At 42.7% G+C, this 22079-nt stretch overlaps 1 protein-coding gene across 2 annotated transcripts in view; it reads right to left on the bottom strand.

Annotated features, from left to right (window-relative positions):
* The window catches only part of SREBF2 (sterol regulatory element binding transcription factor 2), a 96334-nt gene extending 75632 nt beyond the window's left edge, over positions 1–20702 (bottom strand). Inside the window, exon 1 of one of the 2 annotated variants that reach the window (XM_077452521.1) lies at positions 20434–20702. In XM_077452521.1, coding sequence (XP_077308647.1) covers positions 20434–20515 — 82 coding nt within the window. In that variant the 5' untranslated portion in view covers positions 20516–20702. The remainder of the gene's footprint in view (positions 1–20433) is intronic. The other variant, XM_077452522.1, reaches the window with a different exon arrangement.
* Between the last annotated feature and the right edge of the window lie 1377 nt (positions 20703–22079).

Raw genomic sequence — 22079 nt, forward strand, 5'->3', positions numbered from 1 at the left:
GAATTAAACAGAAATTAACATTTAGTATGTATGTGAATGTCTAAAAGAACACATTAAGAGCCTTTCCTCACTGACAGCGCGGGGGTGTTGGCAGTAAAGCGCAGATAGTTTTAGCGGCGCTCTACTGGGGTTTCAGAGGTGCTTTTCGGCCATGGCCGAATAAAGGGTTGAAAGTGCCCGCAAGGCCGCTGAGGTGCTTTACAGGGGCTGCCCATTGATTTAAATGGGAAGGGGCGCTTTAGGAGCAGTGTATACACGGCTTCTAAAGTGCCTCGAGTAAGCTGCTTGCAGGACTTTATTTTTTTGATGTCCTGCCAGCGCCCCAGTCTGAAAGCCCTCACACTGGGATTCACAATATTTAGCGCTAAAGCGCCTGAAAAACACCTCCAGTGTGAAAGGGGCCTAAGTCAATCCAAGGCAACGACTGTGTGATAGAAAAATAAACTACTCATTCACTGATATCAATCGATGCCAGGAAACTACAAATTAATTTCAGAGCAAAAAATAAAGAAAAATTATAAAAATTCTCTATGGAACCACTGGACACAATCACGAGTTTGGATGCTACTGACTTGAAAATTTCACAGTAACAATGCATTAGAACTGCATCTGTTACCACTTTGCTCTAGAAAAGCAACAAAACCTGAAAGGTGCAATTACAATTGCAAACGCACCCTGGCTGCGATTATATGTGAAAACCTGAGCGGGGGATCCTGTGATTAGCTGCGAGCAGCACCCCCACTGAAAGCAATTGGAAGCTTTTTTTCGGTTTTGTGTTTTTTTTTTTTTTTTTTACAAATATTGAGTTTCCAACGGACATAGTAGAGAAAGCAAAAAAGGTACATACAGTGGGGAAAATTATTTGATCCCCTGCAGATTTTGGAAACATACATTAAGGGTCTAGATTTTTTTTATATCATAGGTGTATTTTAAATGAGAGACAGAATATCAACCAAAAACTCAGAAAGAACACAAAAAACAAATGCTATAAATTAAGTTGCAGTTCAGTGAGTAAGATAAGTATTTGATGCCCAAGCAAAACATGACTTAGTACTTAGTGGAGAGGCAGGAGGTTTCTTGCACTTGGTGACCAGGTTTGCACACATCTCAGGAGGGTTTTTGGTCCACTCTTTACAGATCTTCTGTAAATCCTTAAGGTTTATTGGCTGTCTCTTTCCAACTCAAACTTTCAGCTCCCTCCATACATTTTCTATAGAATAGAGGTCTGGTGACTGACTAAGCCACTCCATGACCTTAATGTGCTTCTTCAGCTACTCCTTTGTTGCCTTGGCGGTATGTTTTGGGGCATTGCCATACTGGAAAACCCAAGCTGCAAGTGCCCCCATAGGAAGTGGTTTTCTATGGGGTACTCATTAAATTGGGGGAGCCAGGAGTGCCAGCTAGGGACCCGAGAAGGGCAGGATCGGGGCTACTGTGTGTAATACAAGTACAAAAGAGCAGGCAAGTATGACATGTTTATTATTTTAATAAATAAAAAAAATCAAAGATTTAGTATTTTCAAATAAATGATCTGTCAGTAATGCTGCTTTCTTTAATTAAAACATAGTGTATTTACCTGTATTGCACAGAGCAGTCTGAAATATCCTCTACAATGGGGAAAATTTGATCTCCTACAGATTTTGTAAATTTGCCCACTTAAAGAAATGAAGGGTATATAATTTTTATCATACGTGTATTTAAAATGATCGAAACAGAAAATCAACCAAAAATCCAGAAAAAAAAAAACCCATATGATACAGTTGTTATAAATGGAGTTGCAGTTCAGCGAGTAAAAGAAGTATTTGATCCCCAAGCAAAACATGACTTAGTACTTGGTGGAGAAACCCTTGTTGGCAAGCACAGAGGCATGACATTTCTTGTAGCTGGTTACCAGGTTTGCCCACATCTCAGGAGGGATTTTGCTCCACTCTTTTTCTTCCTCCAAACATGGCAAGTTGAGTTAATGCCAAAGAGCTCAATTTTGGTCTCATCTGACCACAGTACTTTCTCCCAATCCTTCTCAGAATTATTGAGATGTTCATTGGAAAAATTCAGATGGGCCTTTAGATGTGCCTTCTTGAGGAGGGGAACCTTGCAGGATTTCAATCCATGGTGGCGTATTGTGTTACCAATGGTTTATTTTGTGACTGTGGTCCTAACTGCCTTAAGATCCCTCACTTTTCTCACGATCATCCTTACCCCGTGAGATGAAATCTTGCACTGAGCTCCAGACCGAGGCGATTGATGGTTATTCTGTATTTCTTCCATTTGCGAATAATCGCACCAACAGTTGTCTCCTTCTCACCAAGCATTTTGTTAAATGTTTTGTAGCTCATTCCATCCTTGTGCAGGTATACAATCTTGTCCCTGATGTCCTGTGACAGCTTTTTGGTCTTGCTCATGATGGTGAGGTTTGAATGGAAGAAATATTCTGTGGACAAGTGTCTTTTATACACATAACGAGTTGTCATTAGGAGCATCTTCTTAAAGAGGAACTGCAGTCTGCTCACATAATTTGTAATAAAAACATTTTTTGCCATTCTGAAGCTTCCCTTCAACCACTTGCATATTAATTTATATATACTATGATTCTGTACTTGCCAGATATGCTGCAGAAATCTCCCTCCACTAAAGTCTGGCTGCATCCATTTTAACTGAGGGCCGCTGAAGCTGTTGCCTGTTCGTTTCCTGGATTTACAGACACACCTCCAAGTCTCATTGGCCCTCTTTTGACTCACCCCCCCCCCCCCCTCCTGGCAAACTCTCAAGCGTGAGAGAGAAACAGAGCTGTGCATGATGTCATCAGCCTAGGCTAATGACCAGACAAGAAAGAGGAAGTGGGCTGTAGATGGTATTTACTGGGAGAAAAAAAATGGATTTACTATGCAGAGTTAAAAACAACAAGGGAGATGCTGTTTGTTGGATACAGTATGTCCAAGGCACATACTGTATCAAGTCTCTGGGAGCCGGAATTATTGTTGGTAGGTAGGGAATCAATACTTATTTTACTCACTGAACTGCAACTCAATTTATAACATTTGTATCATGTTTTTTTTCTAGATTTTTGGTTGATATTCGGACACTATCATTTAAAATACACCTATGATAAAAATGATAGACCCTTTATTTCTTTTTAAGTGGGCAAACTTACAAAATCTGCAGAGGATCAAATACATTATCTTCCCCACTGTAGAAGTTCCAATAGCAGTCATTTGAATTATACCTGTGCTTTAAATGAAAGTGGTATTAAAGATTTGTTTTTGTTTTTTAAATAACAAACAAGTTATAATTACCTACTCTGTGTAGTGGTTTTGCACAGAGTAGTTCCGATCCTCTTTTTTTCAGGCCCCCCCCCCCCCCCCCCCATCCCCAGTGCTCCTGTCTTCTCCCCCTCGAGCAGTGCCCCCGCTGTGTGCTCACTCCCAAGCCGCTCCTCTATGCGTCTATAAGACACAGAGCTGCAGCTGCACTATCGCCTCATTGGCTCACTGGCTGTGATCCCACTGATGTCTCAGCCAATGAAGAGAGAGAGTCCCGGGACAGCCAAGACTATTGTGAACATCGCTTCGATTTAGGGGGCTGGGCAGGTACATCTGCACACAGACGGTATTTTACCTTCATGCATACAAAAAGGTAAAAACCTTCAGCCTTTAGAACCACTTTAATAAATGACCAATTCCACGTTATAAAACTACAATGACTATAAAAAAAAAAAAAAAAAAGACAAAGATGAATCATTTCAGAACCACTTAACAACTGTGCACTTAAACCCCCCTCGTGACCAGACCAATCTTCAGCTTTCAATAATCTCACACTTTGAATGACAATTACTCAGTCATGTAACGCTGTACCCAAATTAATTTTTTGTCCTTTTTTTCATAAAAATAGAGCTTTCTTTTGGTGATATTTTATCACCTCTGGGTTTTTTATTTTTTTTGCGATATAAATGAAAAAAAAAAAAAAGGATGCATTTTTCATTGTTTCTGTGAAACAATTTAGCAAATTATTAAATTTTTCTTCATACATTTTGACCACAATTTATACTGCTACATATCTTTGGGAGAAATAACCAAAATTAGTGGATATTATTTGGTCTTTGTGAAAGTTAGAAAGTCTACAAGCTGTGGTGCAAATCATAAAAAATTGATCACACCTGATGTTCTGGTGGCCGATCTCATTACTTGCGACCCCAACAAGCCAGGAAAGTACAAATACCCCCCAAATGACCCATTTTTTGAAAGTAGACATTCCAAGGTATTTAGTAAGAGGCATGGTGAGGTTTTTGATGTCATTTTTTTTCCACAATTCTTTGCAAAGTTAAGATTTATTTTTTTCCCCCCACAAAATTGCCATTGTAAATTATTGTAGGTTATTTCTCTCACGTGGCATGTGTATACTACAAATGACACTCCAAAATACATTCTGCTACTCCTCCTGAGTATTACAATACCACATGTGTGAGACTTTCCCACAGCCTAGCCACTTAGAGAGGCCCAACATACAGGGAGCGCCATCACATGTTCTAGGAGCATAAATTACACATCTAACTTGTTGACTACCTATTACACTTTTGAAGGACTTGGAGCACCAGGACAATGAAACGTGACACTGACATGTACTGTGGGCACTTTGTGTGTTTTTGTTTTGTTTTTACACTCACCGCTGCTGCAGTCGTTTGTCTCTCCCTCCTACCGCTGCTGCAGTCGTTTGTCTCTCCCTCCTCACACGCTGTCTCTGTGTGAGAAGGCAGAGCCGGCGATGAGAGATGATCTCATATGTTTACATTTGAGATCAACTCTCATTGGAAGCGCCGATCGCGCTGTAAACGGCCGCTGTGATTGTCCATTTACAGAGATCTGTGACTGGCTGTGTCCAAGGGCCACGGTCAGCACATCATTTCTCCGATGCGAGCTCGCAGGAGCGAGCATCGCGGAAACAAAAACGTCCTGGGATGCCCTCCCGGCAATTGGCGTCCACGATGTAGCCGTCTTTTGGCTATGGCTATTATAGTAAAAAATTAACTATAATAATGTAGTTGCAAAAGTGTGCGCATCCTTATAACTGAGGATGTAGCCCTGTGCAGAATTAAGCAATCACATTCAAACTTGTGTTAAATATGAGTCAGTACACACCTACCATCATTTAAAGTGCCTCTGATTAACCACAAAACAAACTTCAGCTGTTCTAGTAGGTCTTTCCTGACATTTTCTCTGTCGCATCCTACAGCAAAAGTCATGGTCCGCAGAGAGCTTCCAAAGCATCACAGGGATCTCATTGTTAAAAAGGTATCAGTCAGGAGAAGGGTACAAAAGAATTTCCAAGGCATTAGATATGCCATGGAACACAGTGAAGACAGTCATCAAGTGGAGAAAATATGGCACAACAGTGACATTACCAGGAACTGGATATCCCTCCAAAATTGCGGCCTACAGCAACATTACAGGAGCTGCAGGAATATCTGGCAAGTACTGGCTGTGTGGTACATGTGACAACAATCTCCCGTATTCTTCTATGTCTGGGCTATGGGGTAGAGTGGCAACAAGAAGACTTTTCTTACACAGAAAAACATCCAAGCCCGGCTAAAATTTCCAAAAACACATGTGTTAAAATGTGTTATGATCTGATGAAACCAAGGCTGAACTTTTTGGCAATAATTCCAAAAGATATGTTTTGTGCAAAAACACCATTGCAAGTCACCAAAAGATCACCATACCCACAGCGAAGCATGGCAGAATCATGCTTTTTTTTTCCTTCAGTTGGAACAGCGCCTTAGTCGAGGTAAGAAGTCGAGAGAATTATGAACAGTTCCAAATACCAGTCAATATTGGCACAAAACCTTCAAGGCTTCTGCTAGAAAGCTGAACATGAAGAGGGACTTCATCTTTCAGCATTAGAATGACCCAAAGCATACATCCAAATCAACAAAGGAATGGCTTCACCAGAATAAGAGTAAAGTTTTGGAATTGCCCAGCCAGAGCCCAGACCTGAATCCGATTGAAAATCTGTGGGGTGATCTGTAGAGGGCTGTGCACAGGAGGTGTCCTCGCAATCTGACAGATTTGGAGTATTTTTGCAAAGAAGAGGGGGCAAATATTGCCAAGTCAAGATGGCAATGCTGATAGAATCATACGCAAAAAGACTGAGTGCTATAATAAAATCAAAAAGGTGCTTCAACAAAGTATTAGTTTAAGGGTGTGCACACTTATGCAATAGGTTTTTTTTGTTTGTTTTTTTACACTTCACTCCACCTAAAACATTTTATAGGTTACATTAAAAGGGTTACTAAACCCTCGCTGGTAGCTCCTCCATGCATCGAGTGGCCACGTAGGAGAAGCGCTCTCCTATGGTGGACATCTGCGTGGGTGCGCTCCCGTGTCATGCTTCTGCGTGTATTCACACAGAATGAAGGACTCAGCCCCACCCCTAGGAGCCAATGACTGTGCGATCAATCTATCCAATCAAGAGCCGAGACACCGGCTAGAGAGGTAGAGCGCGTCTCCAGTTTGGGAACGAATGGCCTCAGGTGAGTAAAACGGGGGGCTGCTCAGGTGACAGAAGTTTTTTTTCCCCTTAATGCATAGGATGTATTAAAGTGAAAAAACACGAGGGTTTACCGCCCCTTTAAAAAGATGGAAAAAGTTCTCAAATGATTTCTTTGTCTCATTTTTTTTACATCATAGAAACCTGACATTTTAAAGTGGTTGTAAACCCTTACAAACCACTTTGACCTACAGGTAAGCCTAGATTAAGGCTTACCTGTAGGTCCAAGAAAAATCTCCTAAACCTATATGGTTTAGGTGATATTTGCCCGAAAACAGGCACCGCTGTCTACGGCGCATGCGCCGTAGACAGCGGCGCACTGAGCGCGGCATTCTCAACTACGGAGCTCCCGCGCATGTCAGCTCCCGTGTACATGTGCGGGAGTGACGTCATCGCGGCTTCACCGAATGACAGCGGCGGAGCTGCGAGACCCCAAGAAGATGGATGCGGCGGACTACAGGGGACAGCGGTGACTTCGCTGGCTCCTGTGTCAGGTAAGTGACACATAATGGACTACTATGCGATGCATAGTAGTCCATTATGCTTTGCCTTTGCAGGGAATGAAAGAGGAAGTAAACTCCTCAGGGTTTACTTCCTCTTTAATAGGGGTGTGTAGACTTTTTATATCCACTGTATGAGGCCTCTTGCATAGTGGACGTTTCAAAAATGCCACTAGCATTAGTTTCATAGTTTAGTAAGGTTGAATAAAGACACCAGTCCATCCGGTTCAACCTGAGTGAGTGTCTACAATTGTCCCTATCCCTGTACATTGCACACTCACATCGGTCCCTACCCTCAAGGAGCCCACAATTCAAAGTCCCCATTCATATACTAGGGCCAATTTTGGACAGAAGCCAATTAACCTACCTGCATGTCTTTGGAGTGTGGGAGGAAACCGGAGTACCCGGAGGAAACCCATGCAGGCATAGGGAGAACATGCAAACTCCAGGCAGGTAGTGTCATGGTTGGGATTCGAACCAGCGACCCTTTTTACTGCCAGGTGAGAGTGCTAACCACTACACTACTGTGCTGCCTATTAGCTGTAGAATTAGTTTTTTTTTTTACTTTTCTTTTTATTTATTTTTTTAGTAAAAACTACTCCCACATAAGCTCATAGCTCAAAAACCGTGCTAAACGCTGAATAGCTGCATTTTTAAGCTTTTATGAGAGTTATGCAGTGTGCAGACGATCAGACATTCCATCAACAAAACCGTGGATTTTTTTCCGATGGATGTTGACTCAAACTTGCCTTGCAACGCGGTCACGCAAATGTCAGAAATTCCAAACGTCAAAAACACGGTGACAACACGTACGACAAGCTGAGAAAAATGAAGTTCAATAGCCAGTGTGGCTCAATTCCTAGTATGCATGGAATTTTGTGCATTGTAATTGTGTATACACGCTCAGAATTTCCGACAAGTTTTGTTGTCGGAAAATTTGAGAACCAGTTCTAAAACAATTGTTGTTGGAAATTCTGAAGACAAATGTCCAATGGAGCATACACACGGTCAGATTTTTCAACAAGCTCACATCGAACATTTGTTGTCAGATATGCAGCATTAGATCGTTTTTACAGCTAAAAAAACTCCCACTAGTTCCAGACAGAAAACATCCCAGCCAAAAACTTCCGATATAAGCCTATGTGTGCATGAACGCATAAGTCATTGTATAACATGCTGGTGAGTTTATCGGCTGCAGAAAAAAATGCCATACGCCAACAGCAGCTGTATTAACCCCTACAGCACCAGAAAATTACAGCTAGGAGGGTATGGGGTGGCAGAGGACTTTGGGTATCAACTAGGAGAGTCGCCAGCAGCACTGAGGTCAGGTCTCATTTAATACAAGTACTATCCCTTGTGCGGATTTAAACTAAAGAAGAACTTTAAAGCAGAGCTCCACCCAAAAGGGAAATGGGCAGGTGCTGGAGGGTGGAAGGGAAGGAGAAGAGAAGACACACAAGTCCGCTCTCCTTCCGGGTCAGCCTCTGTGTGTCAGCTTAGCCGGCAAGTAATGTTTTGCAATCTGCATTGCAAAACATTCAGTGGAGCTCAGAGGTGACATGCAGGGACATTTAGATCCTGCATGGCTCTTTAAAAATAACTTGTCACCTAAAAATCATCACATAGGAGACTTTTTGTCCCATGTAATTATAAAAAAAAAATTTATATTTATATATATATATATATATATATATATATATATATATATATATATATATATATATATATATATATATATATATATATATATATATATATATATATATATATATATATACACACACACACACACGCATACACACACTTTTTTTTTTTGCAAAAAAATAAAATAAGTTAAACCCAAGCACATAAATCTCCACCCCCCCCACCCCCTCAAAAAATAAATAAATAAAAATACTCCCATGTGTATGAATGTAAACAAATGCATCATTTTCTATACACATTACATATCGCTGCGCATGCTGGAGAGAGCGCAATAATTCTAGCACAAGACCTCCTCCGTAACAATAAACTGATACCTATAGGGGGCTTCTGAAGTGTCGCCTATAGAAAATTTAGGGTACTGAAGTATGTTGTCAAATCATGGGCACACACAAATTTAAAGGATTGACATGTTGGGTATTTACCAACATTTTGGATAGTTTATTGAGCTTGTTTTCCCCAAAATTCACTTTAGTGCGTTTACTGAAACTTTGCCCTTACTCGACCTCTGCGGTAAGAACATGCGACATAAAAGAAGTAGGACTACAACTATAGTATTCTCTTTTTTTGTGTAATCTTCAGGCCTAAAATTATTTTTTAAACAGGTGTGCAAAAAAAAACAAAAAAATAAAAACACCACATAAAAGTGGCTCTGACAGTGGAAGGGCTAAAAGCTGCTGACTTAATAATCACCAAAACGACTGGAGCTCCACTTTAAGGCTCCATGCACACAGGATGCTCAAAAAAGTTGTTCTGGACGTCGGGTTGCCGGCAGGAAAATGCTGCAATTTTATCAGCTGTTTGCACTGGCGTCAAAGCGCGTTTAGTCACGCTAGCTTTTAGCCACGTTTCTATGCCTCCTATGGGAGCCCATTTGTTTGAATAGAATTCGCACCAGAAATTGGATCATGATGATCCGATTTGAGGTGAGACTTGTGTGCAGAGGATGAAGGGGAACCCCCCTGCCAAATAAATAAATAAATAATAATAATAATAAAATTTAATAATTTGGCGTGGGGTTCCCCTCCTTAGACGATACCAGACCCTTGGGCCTGATATGGATTTTAAGGGGAACTCCCATGCCAAAAAAAAAAAAAAAAAAAAATATGGCATGGGGTCCCCATGGGGCAGAATCCATATCAAATCATTATCCGAGCATGCAGCCCAGCAGGTCAGGATGATGGGGGGGGGGGGGGGCGGGCAGAAGCGAGCACCAAACCAGGCCACATGCCCTCAACATGGCGGGGGTGGGAGCTTCGGTGGTGCGCCCCCACCCCAAAGCACCTTGTCAGCATGTTGATGGACAAGGCCATCAACACAAGGGCCTCAGAGACAAGGGCCTCAGAGACAAGGGCCTCAGAGACAAGGGCCTCAGAGACAAGGGCCTCAGAGACAAGGGCCTCAGAGACAAGGGCCTCAGAGACAAGGGCCTCAGAGACAAGGGCCTCAGAGACAAGGGCCTCAGAGACAAGGGCCTCAGAGACAAGGGCCTCTTCCCGCCAACCCTGGCCAGTGGTTGTCGGGGTCTGCGGGCGGGGGCTTAGAATCTGGAAGCCCCCTTTACCAAGATCCTGGCCCCCCACCCTATGTGAATGAGTATGGGGTACATTGGACCCCTACCCATTCATTAATAAAAAAAAAAAGTGTCAAAAATAAACAAACACACTGTAAACAGGTTCTTAAAGTATTTTATTAGGGCAGCTATAGCGTCTTTTCTGATTTCTTCTCCCTCTTCTGCCGAGACTTCTCCTCTGTCTTCTCTCTGTTCTTCCGATGTTGACTCAACATGATCTCCCAATGTAATGCTGGGTCCGCCGTGTGCAATGACTTATATTGGCATGGAGCAAGGCCACCCGCCGATGTCACCCCGAGGCCCCACCCCCTTGTGGCATCTTCCCATCATTCCCCAGGTGGCGACATCATAAGGCGGCGGAGCCTCCAGATGACTTCAGCGGGTGGCCCTGCCCAATGCCAATACAAGTCATTGCACACGGCAGACCAGCATTACACCGGAAGATCGCATTGAGTCAACATCGGAAGCTGAACAGAGGGAGAAGAAAGCAGAGAAGACCTGGCAAAACAGTGAGAAGACAGCGGAGACAGTGGAGGGAGAAGACAGGAGAAGACCCGGAGAGGGGAGAAAAACCCGGAAGAGACGCCGGAGCTGCCTTAGTAAAATATTTTAAATACCTGTCTAGTGTGTGACACTTTTTAGGTGAATGGGTAGGGCTACAATGTACCCCGTACTCATTCACATAGGGTGGGGGCCAGGATCTGTGGGTCCCCTTGTTAAAGGGGGCTTCCAGATTCCACTAAGCTCCCCACCCGCAGACCCAGACAACCAAAGGCCAGGGTTGTCGGGAAGAGGTCCTCGTCCTCATCAACATGGGGACAAGGTGCTTTGGGGCCAAAAATGTTCGTTTATCAGCTTCAGTGTGCACGGAGTCATAAACTGGTAATCCACCCAAAACTGAGAGTTATGTTGGTCTTCTGTATCGACCATGAACGGTAAAATTTAATTTGACAGAACGACTACAGGCATCAACTGTAAACTTGTGTAAACATATGTTGTTTCGATAGTCCCTCAATCTATACAATTATGTCTGTAAATCGTTGATCTGACCAAATAAAATAACACACACACACACACACACACACACACACACACATAAATATCACACCCAGGCACTTTTGTACCAAAAATAGCACCTGAAAACTGCTTCCAATTCAGTTCAATGGATACCTTTACACTATGGTGGTGTGCTGGCTGGGCAAAAAGTCCTGCAAGCAGTGTTTTTGGGGCATTTTTGAAGCACTTTAAAAAGCCCCTCAAAAACGCCCCTGTCAATTGAAATGAATGGGAAGCACCGCAAAATGGCTTTTTTTTTTTTTTTTTTAAGATCGCGTTTCCTTTAAAAGTGCACAGCTAACGCTGCAAAAAACACCCAATGGTTTATGGGCAGTTTGAGCATCTCAGTGTGAAAAGGTTCTTAGAGACGTTGAATTATGGCAATTTACAAACAGATTAGAGGTCATTCTGGGCTTTTTATTCTTTGCATATTTTATTTTTCTTCCCCCCTCCCACCCCCACTATGTGCAGATGAATCAATCTCCCTTTGCTTCCAGGAACTCTGCCTGTACCCTGAGATTTCTCAGTTTATGAAGGAAATTTCCCAGGAACTGGTAATGTAGGCTTCCCAAGATGCAGCTGTGAGGTCAGGGCTATATCACCAGTACCTCCCTCTAGTAGGAAGCAGGAAAACTAATTAAAAAAATAAAAATAAAAAAGGTTCAACTAAATAATGTAACATGATTTGATACCAGAATGCAGAGCTGTATGCAGATGTGATTTTTAGTGAAAGAGGGGAAAGATCAGTTTTTAATTATTGAACGTACTACATTCACATTACAGGTGGGCAGCTAGCATTTCTGAGAGTTGGTCACGTTCACAGTGCACCATAATTTACCCAGCATGTGGCTTTCAGCTAGCTTTACCACTCCATTCATGTCAAATGTGTTTACATCGCATTTGACATGCATTTAAAAAAGCGTTACCAAACAAGATGGTACAAGAAACCATACAATAGAAAACACAGAGGAAGTGTCTAGCGAATGTTATTTAACGCAAGGAAAACAGGTAAAAAAAAAACAAAAAATGCGCCATCATCATGATAAGCACATTATCAGGTGCAAATGGTAAATACAATTTCAAAGTCCTTCTAATCGAGCCCTAATGCCCTGTACATATGATCTGGCTTTCAGACAACAAAAGCGTGGATTTTTGTTCGAAGGTTGTTGGTCTTGTCTTGCATACAAATGTCACACAACTGTTGGCCAACAACTACGAATGTGGGAACGTGGTGGCATACGTCATATCTCCTTATGAACTCTAGTTTTACAAGACCGCTTCTGGCTCATACTTGATTGCGTGGACTTTTGTGCAACAGACTTGTGTACACACGATCAGAAAGTCCGATCAAATTTGTTGGTGGAAAATTTGAGAACCTGCTAACCAACGTTTGTTGGCGGAACAACAAATGTTTAATGGAGCATACACACGGTTGGACTTTCCGCTAACAAGCTCACATACAACATTTGTTGTTGGAAAATCCAATCATGTGTACGGGGCATTAAGACTCGTACACACGATTGGATTGTTGGCCAACAAAGCATCAGACTTTTGTCCGAAAGGCGGCGTGTGCCTGGATTTTGTCTTGCATGCTAACGGCAAACAACTGTCTGCCAAAAAACACAAACGCAGTGACGTACTACGAGGAATTTCAGCTCTTGAGCACCACCCTTTGGGCAACTTCTGCTAACGTTTTGTTTGGTGAGCATCAATTCAGAGCATGTGTGTTTGTACTTTGGTCTTGTGTACACACTAGAGCTGCACAATTGTGGCTAAAATGAGAATCCAAATTTTTTTTGCTTAGAAGAGAGATCACAATTCTCACGGCGTAACATCATCTTTCAAATTAAAACAAACAAAAAATAAATAAATTGGGCTTACTTTACTGTTTCTTTTTTTGTGTATTTTTCCCCCCCCAAAAAATTGCGTTTTAGAGACTGCTGGGCAAATACAGTGTGACATAAAATATTGCAGCAATTGACATTTTATTCTCTAGGATCTCTGCTAAAATAAATATATATATATATATATATATATATATATATATATATATATATATATATATATATATATATATATATATATATATATATATATATATATATATATATATATATATTTGGCGGTTCCAAGTTTTCTATCAAAAAATACTGGATTTTAACTTAAGAAACAAGTGTCAGAAAAAGATAGACTTTAGGTGGTTAAACTTCCTGCATTTACAGTTGTTAAAAACTTGGTAATCTGCCTGGATTTTTTCTTTACACAAAGTTTATACCTTTGATCGAAGAAGGAAGAGTTAGTTACAATGTTTCATGTTAAAAAAAAAAAAAAACTTGGCAGACTGCCCAGATGTTTTCTTTTGATAGCTGAGTGAGCAGATAAGTCTCTCCACTTGTTATATGCAAGAATTGGCAAACTCTGCAATGTCAGGGGGGTTGAATCGAGATCACATTTTTTTATTTTTTTTTAACAATTGTGCAGCTCTACCAACAACATCCATTTGTTGGCAGAAAGTTGGCCAACAATTGTCTGATGGAGCGTACTACTAACAGTTGAATTTTAGGCAAAACTGTCTGTCATCACACAATTCCCTGCCGAAACGCGATTCGCGTGTACGAGGCTTAACACTGCACCCTTTGTGTTAATCTACTTGGAGGATATCAACTGAAAGATGAATTAGTCCCTGCTTATACTAGTGCACTTTATGCTGCGGCACTGCCACACACGACAATGGAAATCACATTCTTTATGCTGCATCTTCTTTTGGTGCAGCATAGTGCGTTTTTGGCTTCAAAGACTTCAATAGGAGATCAGTCAACCGATTTAACATCTTTGAAACACAGAGCAACAGAAACACTGCGAAAATGCATTTTTTTAAAATTAAAAACACACACCTTTTATTTATTTATTTATTTTTAATTGTCTCCAACGTTATGTAAGCTTTGAAGACAGGGACTGAAGTGAAAATGTACAATACGTAAAGTGGTGTGTAAATTGCTGGTGCCATAAAAATAGCTGTATTAACCACCACATATAAATTCCAGTGTAAACCTATTTCTAAAATCACAAATGATATATTTCCCTACCAGCCCAGCAAACTTCCCCATGTGACAAACGTCAACTGCACCCACCTTAGTGAGTCACCTCCCCGGCTTATGAATGAAACCACTGACGTCTTTGCTGCTCCTATAAATAGTTTCCATACAAAAGATCTAAAGAACATTTGACTGTCCTCTACCATCTAAAGCCTGCATTATAATATAAATCCTACACAAATGTATGGTTGATTTAGGAAAAGTGGGGATTTTACCAATGTCACATGCTAATCACATTCAAGGAACATCTTACATCACACACAGCCTGCAAGCTCTGGAGCGTTACACAACCTGCAATCTTTATGCCGCGTACACACCACCGTTTTTTCCATCAGAATAAAACTGACATTTTTTCCGCCGGAAACAGACTTGCCTACACACGATCACACCAAAAAGTCTGATCGTCTAGAACGCGGTGATGTACAACACGTACGACAGGACTAGAATAAGGAAGTTCAATAGCCAGTAACCAATAGCTGCCCTTGCGTCGTTTTTGGTCTGTGGGAACAGCATACAGACAAAAGTTTTTCCCAAAATAAATTGATTCCATTGGAAAGATTTAAAACATGTTCTATTTCTAGGTCCATCAGAATATTTGGAAAAAAACATCCAATGAAGCCTACACATGATCGCAATATCCGATGAAAAGATTCTGTCTGACTTTTTCTGCCGGAAAGCCCGACAGGGTGCGCACGGCATTAGCCCCAATTCTAGCTCAAAGAAAACAAGCTCAATCCCATCCCTGTTCACATTTGAGCGATCAGGCGTCTTTAGACGAAGCCTGAAAAGGTACATGAGATACATCTGAAGCAGAAATCGGAGAGAATGTTTTTCAGGCACTCCCCTAATAAAAGCCTACAAGGCTAATTCTACACCCAAAAATACTCCTAAATGGCACCAAAAAACGCACCAAAAAGAGGCCTCAAGATGAGGGCTTAGGGGAAAATATACAATCTCACCTTTGTTAGTTGAACCAGATGGTCTTTTCAACCAGATTATTTATGGTACGTAATTAACTATGTAAGAAGTACATCAGGGCTCGACAAACCACGGGCGCCAGGTCACATTTGCAACTAGAATTAGCGACCTGGCGCAGCACAGCTGGGGGTATCCTGTCTCCATGCACCCCCCCCCCCCCCCGCGGCGTGATCGCATTGGGCCGTGCCACCCCCGGCCAGTAATTGAGGCCATGGCTTTGAGGACTTCTGCGGTCCCGTTTCCTTCTGGAATATGGCACCCTCTAGTGGTGGCTGTTGGTATGACAGCAAGCAATGCTAATGGAGCTTTCACTGCCCGCCCATCTCCTCCCCTTTACTTAGAACTCCTAAACATTATATATATATTTTTTTATTCTAACAACCTAGAGAATAAAATGGTGGTCGTTGCAATACTGTCTGTCACACCGTATTTGTGCAACGGACTTACAAGCGCACTTTTTTTGGGGAAAAATGTATTAATTAAAAAAATAAGACAACAGTAAAGTTAGCCCAATTTTTTTTATATTGTGAAAAATAATGTTACGCCGAGTAAATTGATACCCAACATGTCACGCTTCAAAATTGCGTCCGCTCGTGGAATGGCGTCAAACTTTTACCCTTTAAAATCTCCATAGGCAACATTTAAAAAATTCTACAGGTTGCATGTTTTGAGTTACAGAGGAGGTCTAGGGCTAGAATTATTGCTCTCGCTCTACCGATTGCGGCGATACCTCACGTGTGGTTTGAACACCGCTTTCCTATGCGGGCGCTACTCACGTATGTGTTCGCTTCTGCATCCAAGCTTGGCGGGACAGGGTGCATTTAAAATGTATTTTTTTTCTTATTTTAACTTTTTATTTTTTCACTGTTCTTTAAAAAAAAAAAAAAAAATTGTCACTTTTATTCCTATTACAAGGAATGTAAAAATCCCTTGTAATAGAAAAAAGCATGGTCCTCTTAAATATGAGACCTGGGGTCAGAGAGACCTCAGATCTCATATTTACACTAAAATGCAATATAAAAAAAAAAAAAAAAAAAAAAACAGAAAAAACAATTGTCATTTGAAAATAAATAAATAAATAAATAAATAAATAAATAAAACGTCCCTCTAAGAGCTATGGGCAATGACTTGGAGACAGGTGGGGGGAGGGGGGGGCTATCTTCCCCTCACTCGTCTCCATGTCAGGCCAGGGACAGGTCCGGATTGCCGTCACGGACCTGGCTCCTAACTTTTTTAGCTGGCTCCTAGATTCCAAGCAAATTTGTCAAGCCCTGAATTACATCACTGCTAAATGGCAGCACAGTTCATATTAATCCAGATACACAGAAGTGTATTGTGTGCCCAATACAAGCAAGCTGAGCTGTAAAGGAAAGCTTATATCAATATCAGACTATATCTGAGCTCTAAGCATGCCCTGATCTACAGATTGTACACATAAACAGAACATGAGCTATAGCCGGCTCACACCTTGTGGTGTCCGTAAACATGCAGATCTTGGGTTGCAAGGTCTATGTACAGCATGTTTATGTAACCGCTGGTCACTTACCTGCGGCCAAGAAAACACCAGAATTCTTTTAGGCAATTTTTTTTATTTTATTTTTTATTTTCTATTTTTTTTAGACACACACACATGCAAATCGTTTGTCCATTTTTCATCCATTCGTTGAAAATAAATAAATAAAAATGGACATTGCTACATCTCTATGGAAAAACTGATCATCCATTTATATTCGCTTCTGTCAACATCTGTTGTTTGGAACAGATCAAAGCCGTATTCTTCTTCTTCCGTTTAAAAATAAAATAATAATAAAATGGATGTAGACGGACAGGGTTTCACCGATACGAAGCATTTGTACTCCTGCCTGAAACAGATACCTTTGTGATGCGATTTGAGCCTATACAAAATTAATCAAGTTATTCTTTGCAGTGCAATTGGAGCACCTTCATTTTTTTGGGGTTCAAATCACACTGCAAAGGTATTGGGGAGTACTTGACCAAAGTATTGTTACTTGTGCTCAGTAAAAAGACTTAGCGCAACCCTATATAAAACAGGCAAGCAGGCTGTTTTTGGCTCTGGGACTCAAGTGGTTAAAGACTAGGTGAAGGACGTAAACAACGGATGACAAACCAATGTAAAATTTCATCAAAAAAAAAGTGACTGAACTGATGAAACGATCGACCTGCATGTGTGAAAGGGCCCTAAAGCAGAGCTCCAGCAACCCCCCCCCCCCCCCCCCCGAAAATGTAAAGTCAGCAGCTACAAACACTGACTTTTAATATTAGCACACTTACCTGTCCAGGGGGCCCGCGATGTTGGCACCCCAACCAAGTTTTTCAATCGGCTATTGGGTGCTGCCACCGCCATTCCACATAAGGTCAACTGGCAGTGAAGCCTTGTGGCTTCATTGCCGGTTCCCTACTGCAGATGCGCGAAGCGTGCTACGTTTTCTGAATGGCCCTGTGGTGGTGGAAGGAGGGGGGGGGGGGGGGACGAACATCCAGGAGACCTTGTCCTAGAAGTGGGGATGAGTACCTGTCAAAAACAGGCAAGACAGGGTCAAGACAAGCGGAACTCCCCCTTTTGGGTGGAGCTCATCTTTAAAGAGGAACTGCAGTCTGCTCACATGATTTGTAATAAAAACATCTTTGCCATTCTGAATCTTCCCTCCATCCACTTTGCATAATATTTTATATATACTCTGAGTCTGTACTTTCCAAAAATGCTGCAGAAATCTCCCTCCACCAAGTCTGGCTGCAACCATTTTAACTGTGGGCAGCTGAAGCTGCTGCCTGTTCACTTCCTAGATTTACAGGAGGCACGCCTTCTGCTCTGCAGCTCTCATTGGCCATCTTATGACCCCCCCCCCTCCCCCCAGAAAACTCTCACGAGAGCGAGTGTGAAATGGAGTGAGTGAGAGCGCTGTGCATGATGTCACAAGCCTAGGCTTTTTTCCCCAGACAACAAACAGGAATTGGGCTGTATAAGGTATTTACTGGCAGAAACATGTTTTACTATCCAAAAGTTAACACAAGGGCAGAGGATTTAATAGGTGGAAAGATGAAAGGGGAAAAAAAAAAAAAAAAAACTGAAGTTCCGATTTGAGCTCACCACCCAAACATTACAATCTGATTGTAGTTGTACAATCTCCTTTAGATCTACCAATAACGAAGTAGTAGAAGAAGGACCTGCCTGACTGTATACAGATTGATTAGATAGTTCAGGTCACTGGTTGTCAATGTAAACTAAAGGGGGCTCAAAAGCAGCCCCTGTAATCAAAGGGCTCCACATTATGTTCAATATATGTAATGCTTGAGAGGATTATAAGACACGGAAGACCTAATAGAGGAAATAAGGATTAGTGTAGACAGACATTTTTTGGCTGGGAATATGCTGAAGACAATATGAAAGTGGGAACATGTGACATGAGGCTAGTACCCCAATCATTGTTCCCACTACAGACTACTGGAGGTGTGAGGGCCGCACAACATATACAAAAGGGCCACATGCGGCCCCTGGGCTGTAGGTTGGGCACCAGGGGTTTAGGTACATTCTCAGTTTTAGAAAATTGAAAGTCATACTTGTATGGTCAGAGTATAGCGTGTATGGGGACCCCCTAGGGCCGCTTCATTTTTGTGCATTTTACCGCTTTGATTTTTCTATACGTCCATAGAAGCAGAAGCAATATTGATACAGGATTCGTTCAGACAGAATACAGTAGACGAAATGTAAACCGCGGCTCCTGGAAGAGAAGCTTGTACAATGTACATGGTGCATTCTAACCAAAATGGTTATAAACAAATATATAAAAATCTGTAGCAAAAAGAGAATCAAAATATAAAATGAAGGCAGATGACCCCCATTCCCCATACATAGCTGATACAATACATGTATGAGAAGAATGATGGTGCCCTGTGCTCAGTCTATGAGGGGCTAGTCAGGTGATAAGTACATGACGGGTACCATGGATGCCCAGCCATACACCCCCATCTGTCACCACTCCGATTCCTCCTCTATTGAATTGTAACTGTACACTTTTCCTTTTATATTGTAAAGTTCTGTGCAAACTCTTAGTGTTATATAAATCCTGTATAATAATAATAATAATAATAATAATAAAACACAATTTAATGTAAGTGGCTCAAAGATTTTTCTATTAGCGCACTGCACAGCTGTGACCAGGCAGGCCCTATGCTCACCATACACATTACAATCTGATTGTACAACCAACAAGTATATAATATAAGAGGCTGCCCGATTGGCAAGTTTAGGTAGGTGCTCATATCCCATGGTGCTGGCCAGAATGCAGGACACGTGTGCCCCCAGAGGCTGCAGGCTGACAGAGAATTGTGAGTTCTCCCATGACTTGGTGGCAATGTAGTCTGTGTGCATGTAGTACAGGGGTACGCAAACTAGGGCCCTCCAGCTGTTACAGAACTACAAGTCCCATCATGCCTCGGAGTAATTATATCTGCCAGCCTTGCAATGCCTCATGGGAAATGTAGTTCCACAACAGCTTGAGGGCCCCAGGTTGCCTCCCCCTGATGTAGCCTGTGTTACTGCAAGTCCTGCAGTCTGTACCCCAGTAGTCCGTGCCCCCTTAGTCCGTGTCACCATACTCTGTGCCCTCGTAGTCCGTGTCCCTGAACTCTGTGCCCCTGTGGTCCGTATCCCCGAACTCCGTGCCCCCGTGGTCCGTGTCCCCGTACTCTGTGCCCCCGTGGTCCCGTACTCTGTGCCCCCGTGGTCCCGTACTCTGTGCCCCCGTGGTCCCGTACTCTGTGCCCCCGTGGTCCCGTACTCTGTGCCCCCGTGGTCCCGTACTCTGTGCCCCCGTGGTCCCGTACTCTGTGCCCCCGTGGTCCATGTCCCTGTACTCTGTGCCCCCATAGTCCGTGCCCCCTTAGTCCGTGCCCCTGTACTCCGTGCCCTCCCAGTCTGTTATCCCTGCAGTATTTGTAGTTCTCCCACCCGCACACACCCCTCGCTCACCATCAATATCTCCCAGGGTGAGCTCATCGCCCAGCTCCGTTAAAGTCTCCATGTTCTCCATGCTCAGCTCGCCTGTTTCCATACGGGAGCTGGAAGGCCGGCAGATCACACGCCCCCCACCACTGGGAGCAGCTCCTTCCTCCCGGTTCCTGTCACTCTCTCCGACTCACCGACCTGTCACTAACCAAAGAGACGCCATGTTCCACCAGCACCGCCCAAAACCAAGCGATGACGTCAGGGAGTTGCGGGTCAAGCCTCGCTCTGGCCTCTGGAAACTCAGTGAATTGTAGCAGCAAGAATGGGGATTGAGAGGTTCCCCTCCCTCTATTCTGAACACGCCCCCACCCGTGTGGGAAGCCGCGCCCAGACCTCTTGTAATAGCGCGTGCTGGTTGTTTTGTTGTCAATGAGGCCAGGTCCCTTCGTCCAATGGCAGCGCTTGGCATGCCATGGTGTGATACGACGTCAGAGATCAGGGGATGTGAATTTACATACGAGACTGGCTGTGTATAGAAAACCCTCTAGGACGCCTTCTACGTCTACACACGGCGGAGTGACAGCTGGAGTTAACCTGTTGTAGGCCAGCCGTGCATATCTCTGTACAAAGCTGTTCTACAAACAATCACATATCATTACAGATCAGCTAACACAATATTTGATGCTGAAGGTCACTGCTGACGCCTATATACTGAGAATACCAATACATGTGTAGGCAGGGAGCCGCTCATGTATGTTTAGTACATGGCTCAGGAAGATGGGGGGGGCAGATCCTCACCGGCTGGTTTTACATAGAAAGCACTCATAGTTACATAGTAGGTGAAGCCATGGGTGTCCGCAGAACTTTTTCCAAGGGGGGGCATCGTTTCAAGGCCACTCATGCTCCGCCCCTTTTCGACAATCTCATGAAAATCTTTACACTGGTAATACATATGTGTTATATAACAGACAATTCATCTTCACTTTGTATTGGAAGTGACTCTGGCGGCTGTGTTCCAGGCCCATATAGCCTAGAGAATGTACATCGTTTTACATTGCAATACATCTGTTGTGGTCATATATTGATCTCATACTGTCACTGTATAGGCTGTTTTCATAAAGATAAAAATATGGCAACAACAGATGTATTGCAATGTAAAAAGATGTACATTATATGGGCATGGTACGCAGCCACCTGAGTAACCTTATAGATATATATATATATATATATATATATATTCAAATTCCAGTTAATAGTGGTAAGTGATCAATCATCAAGGGGGGCCCCAGAAACTCAGAACGTGGGGGGGGGGGGCACCTTCTACAGAAAGAATACTCTAAGGTAAGGGGGGTGGGTTACTAATATATGGAGAAAACCCTTTATATCAGTGCCCCTTACATTATCATATTCACTCCCCCCTTACATCAGTGACCCCCGACTGGCCTGGCGGTGCTTTCACTGACCTCCTCTCAGGTGCACTGTGCAGGGCTCAATCAGTCGACTTCAGCTTGGAGGTTTTATCCTATAGTCTCCTGTCCACAGTCCACACAAGTCTGACTTCTCCCATGACCCCCATCCCGGCGGTGCTCCCACTCTTGACTCCTCTCCAGACTCCCTCAGAGACTGCAGACATGATACAGGAGATGGTCAGAGACTGCAGACTTCATGCA

Source organism: Lithobates pipiens, unplaced genomic scaffold (genome assembly GCF_037356315.1).
Source record: "Lithobates pipiens isolate NorthernLeopardFrog02 unplaced genomic scaffold, aLitPip1_a1.2 Scaffold_23, whole genome shotgun sequence".
Lineage (NCBI taxonomy): Eukaryota > Metazoa > Chordata > Amphibia > Anura > Ranidae > Lithobates > Lithobates pipiens.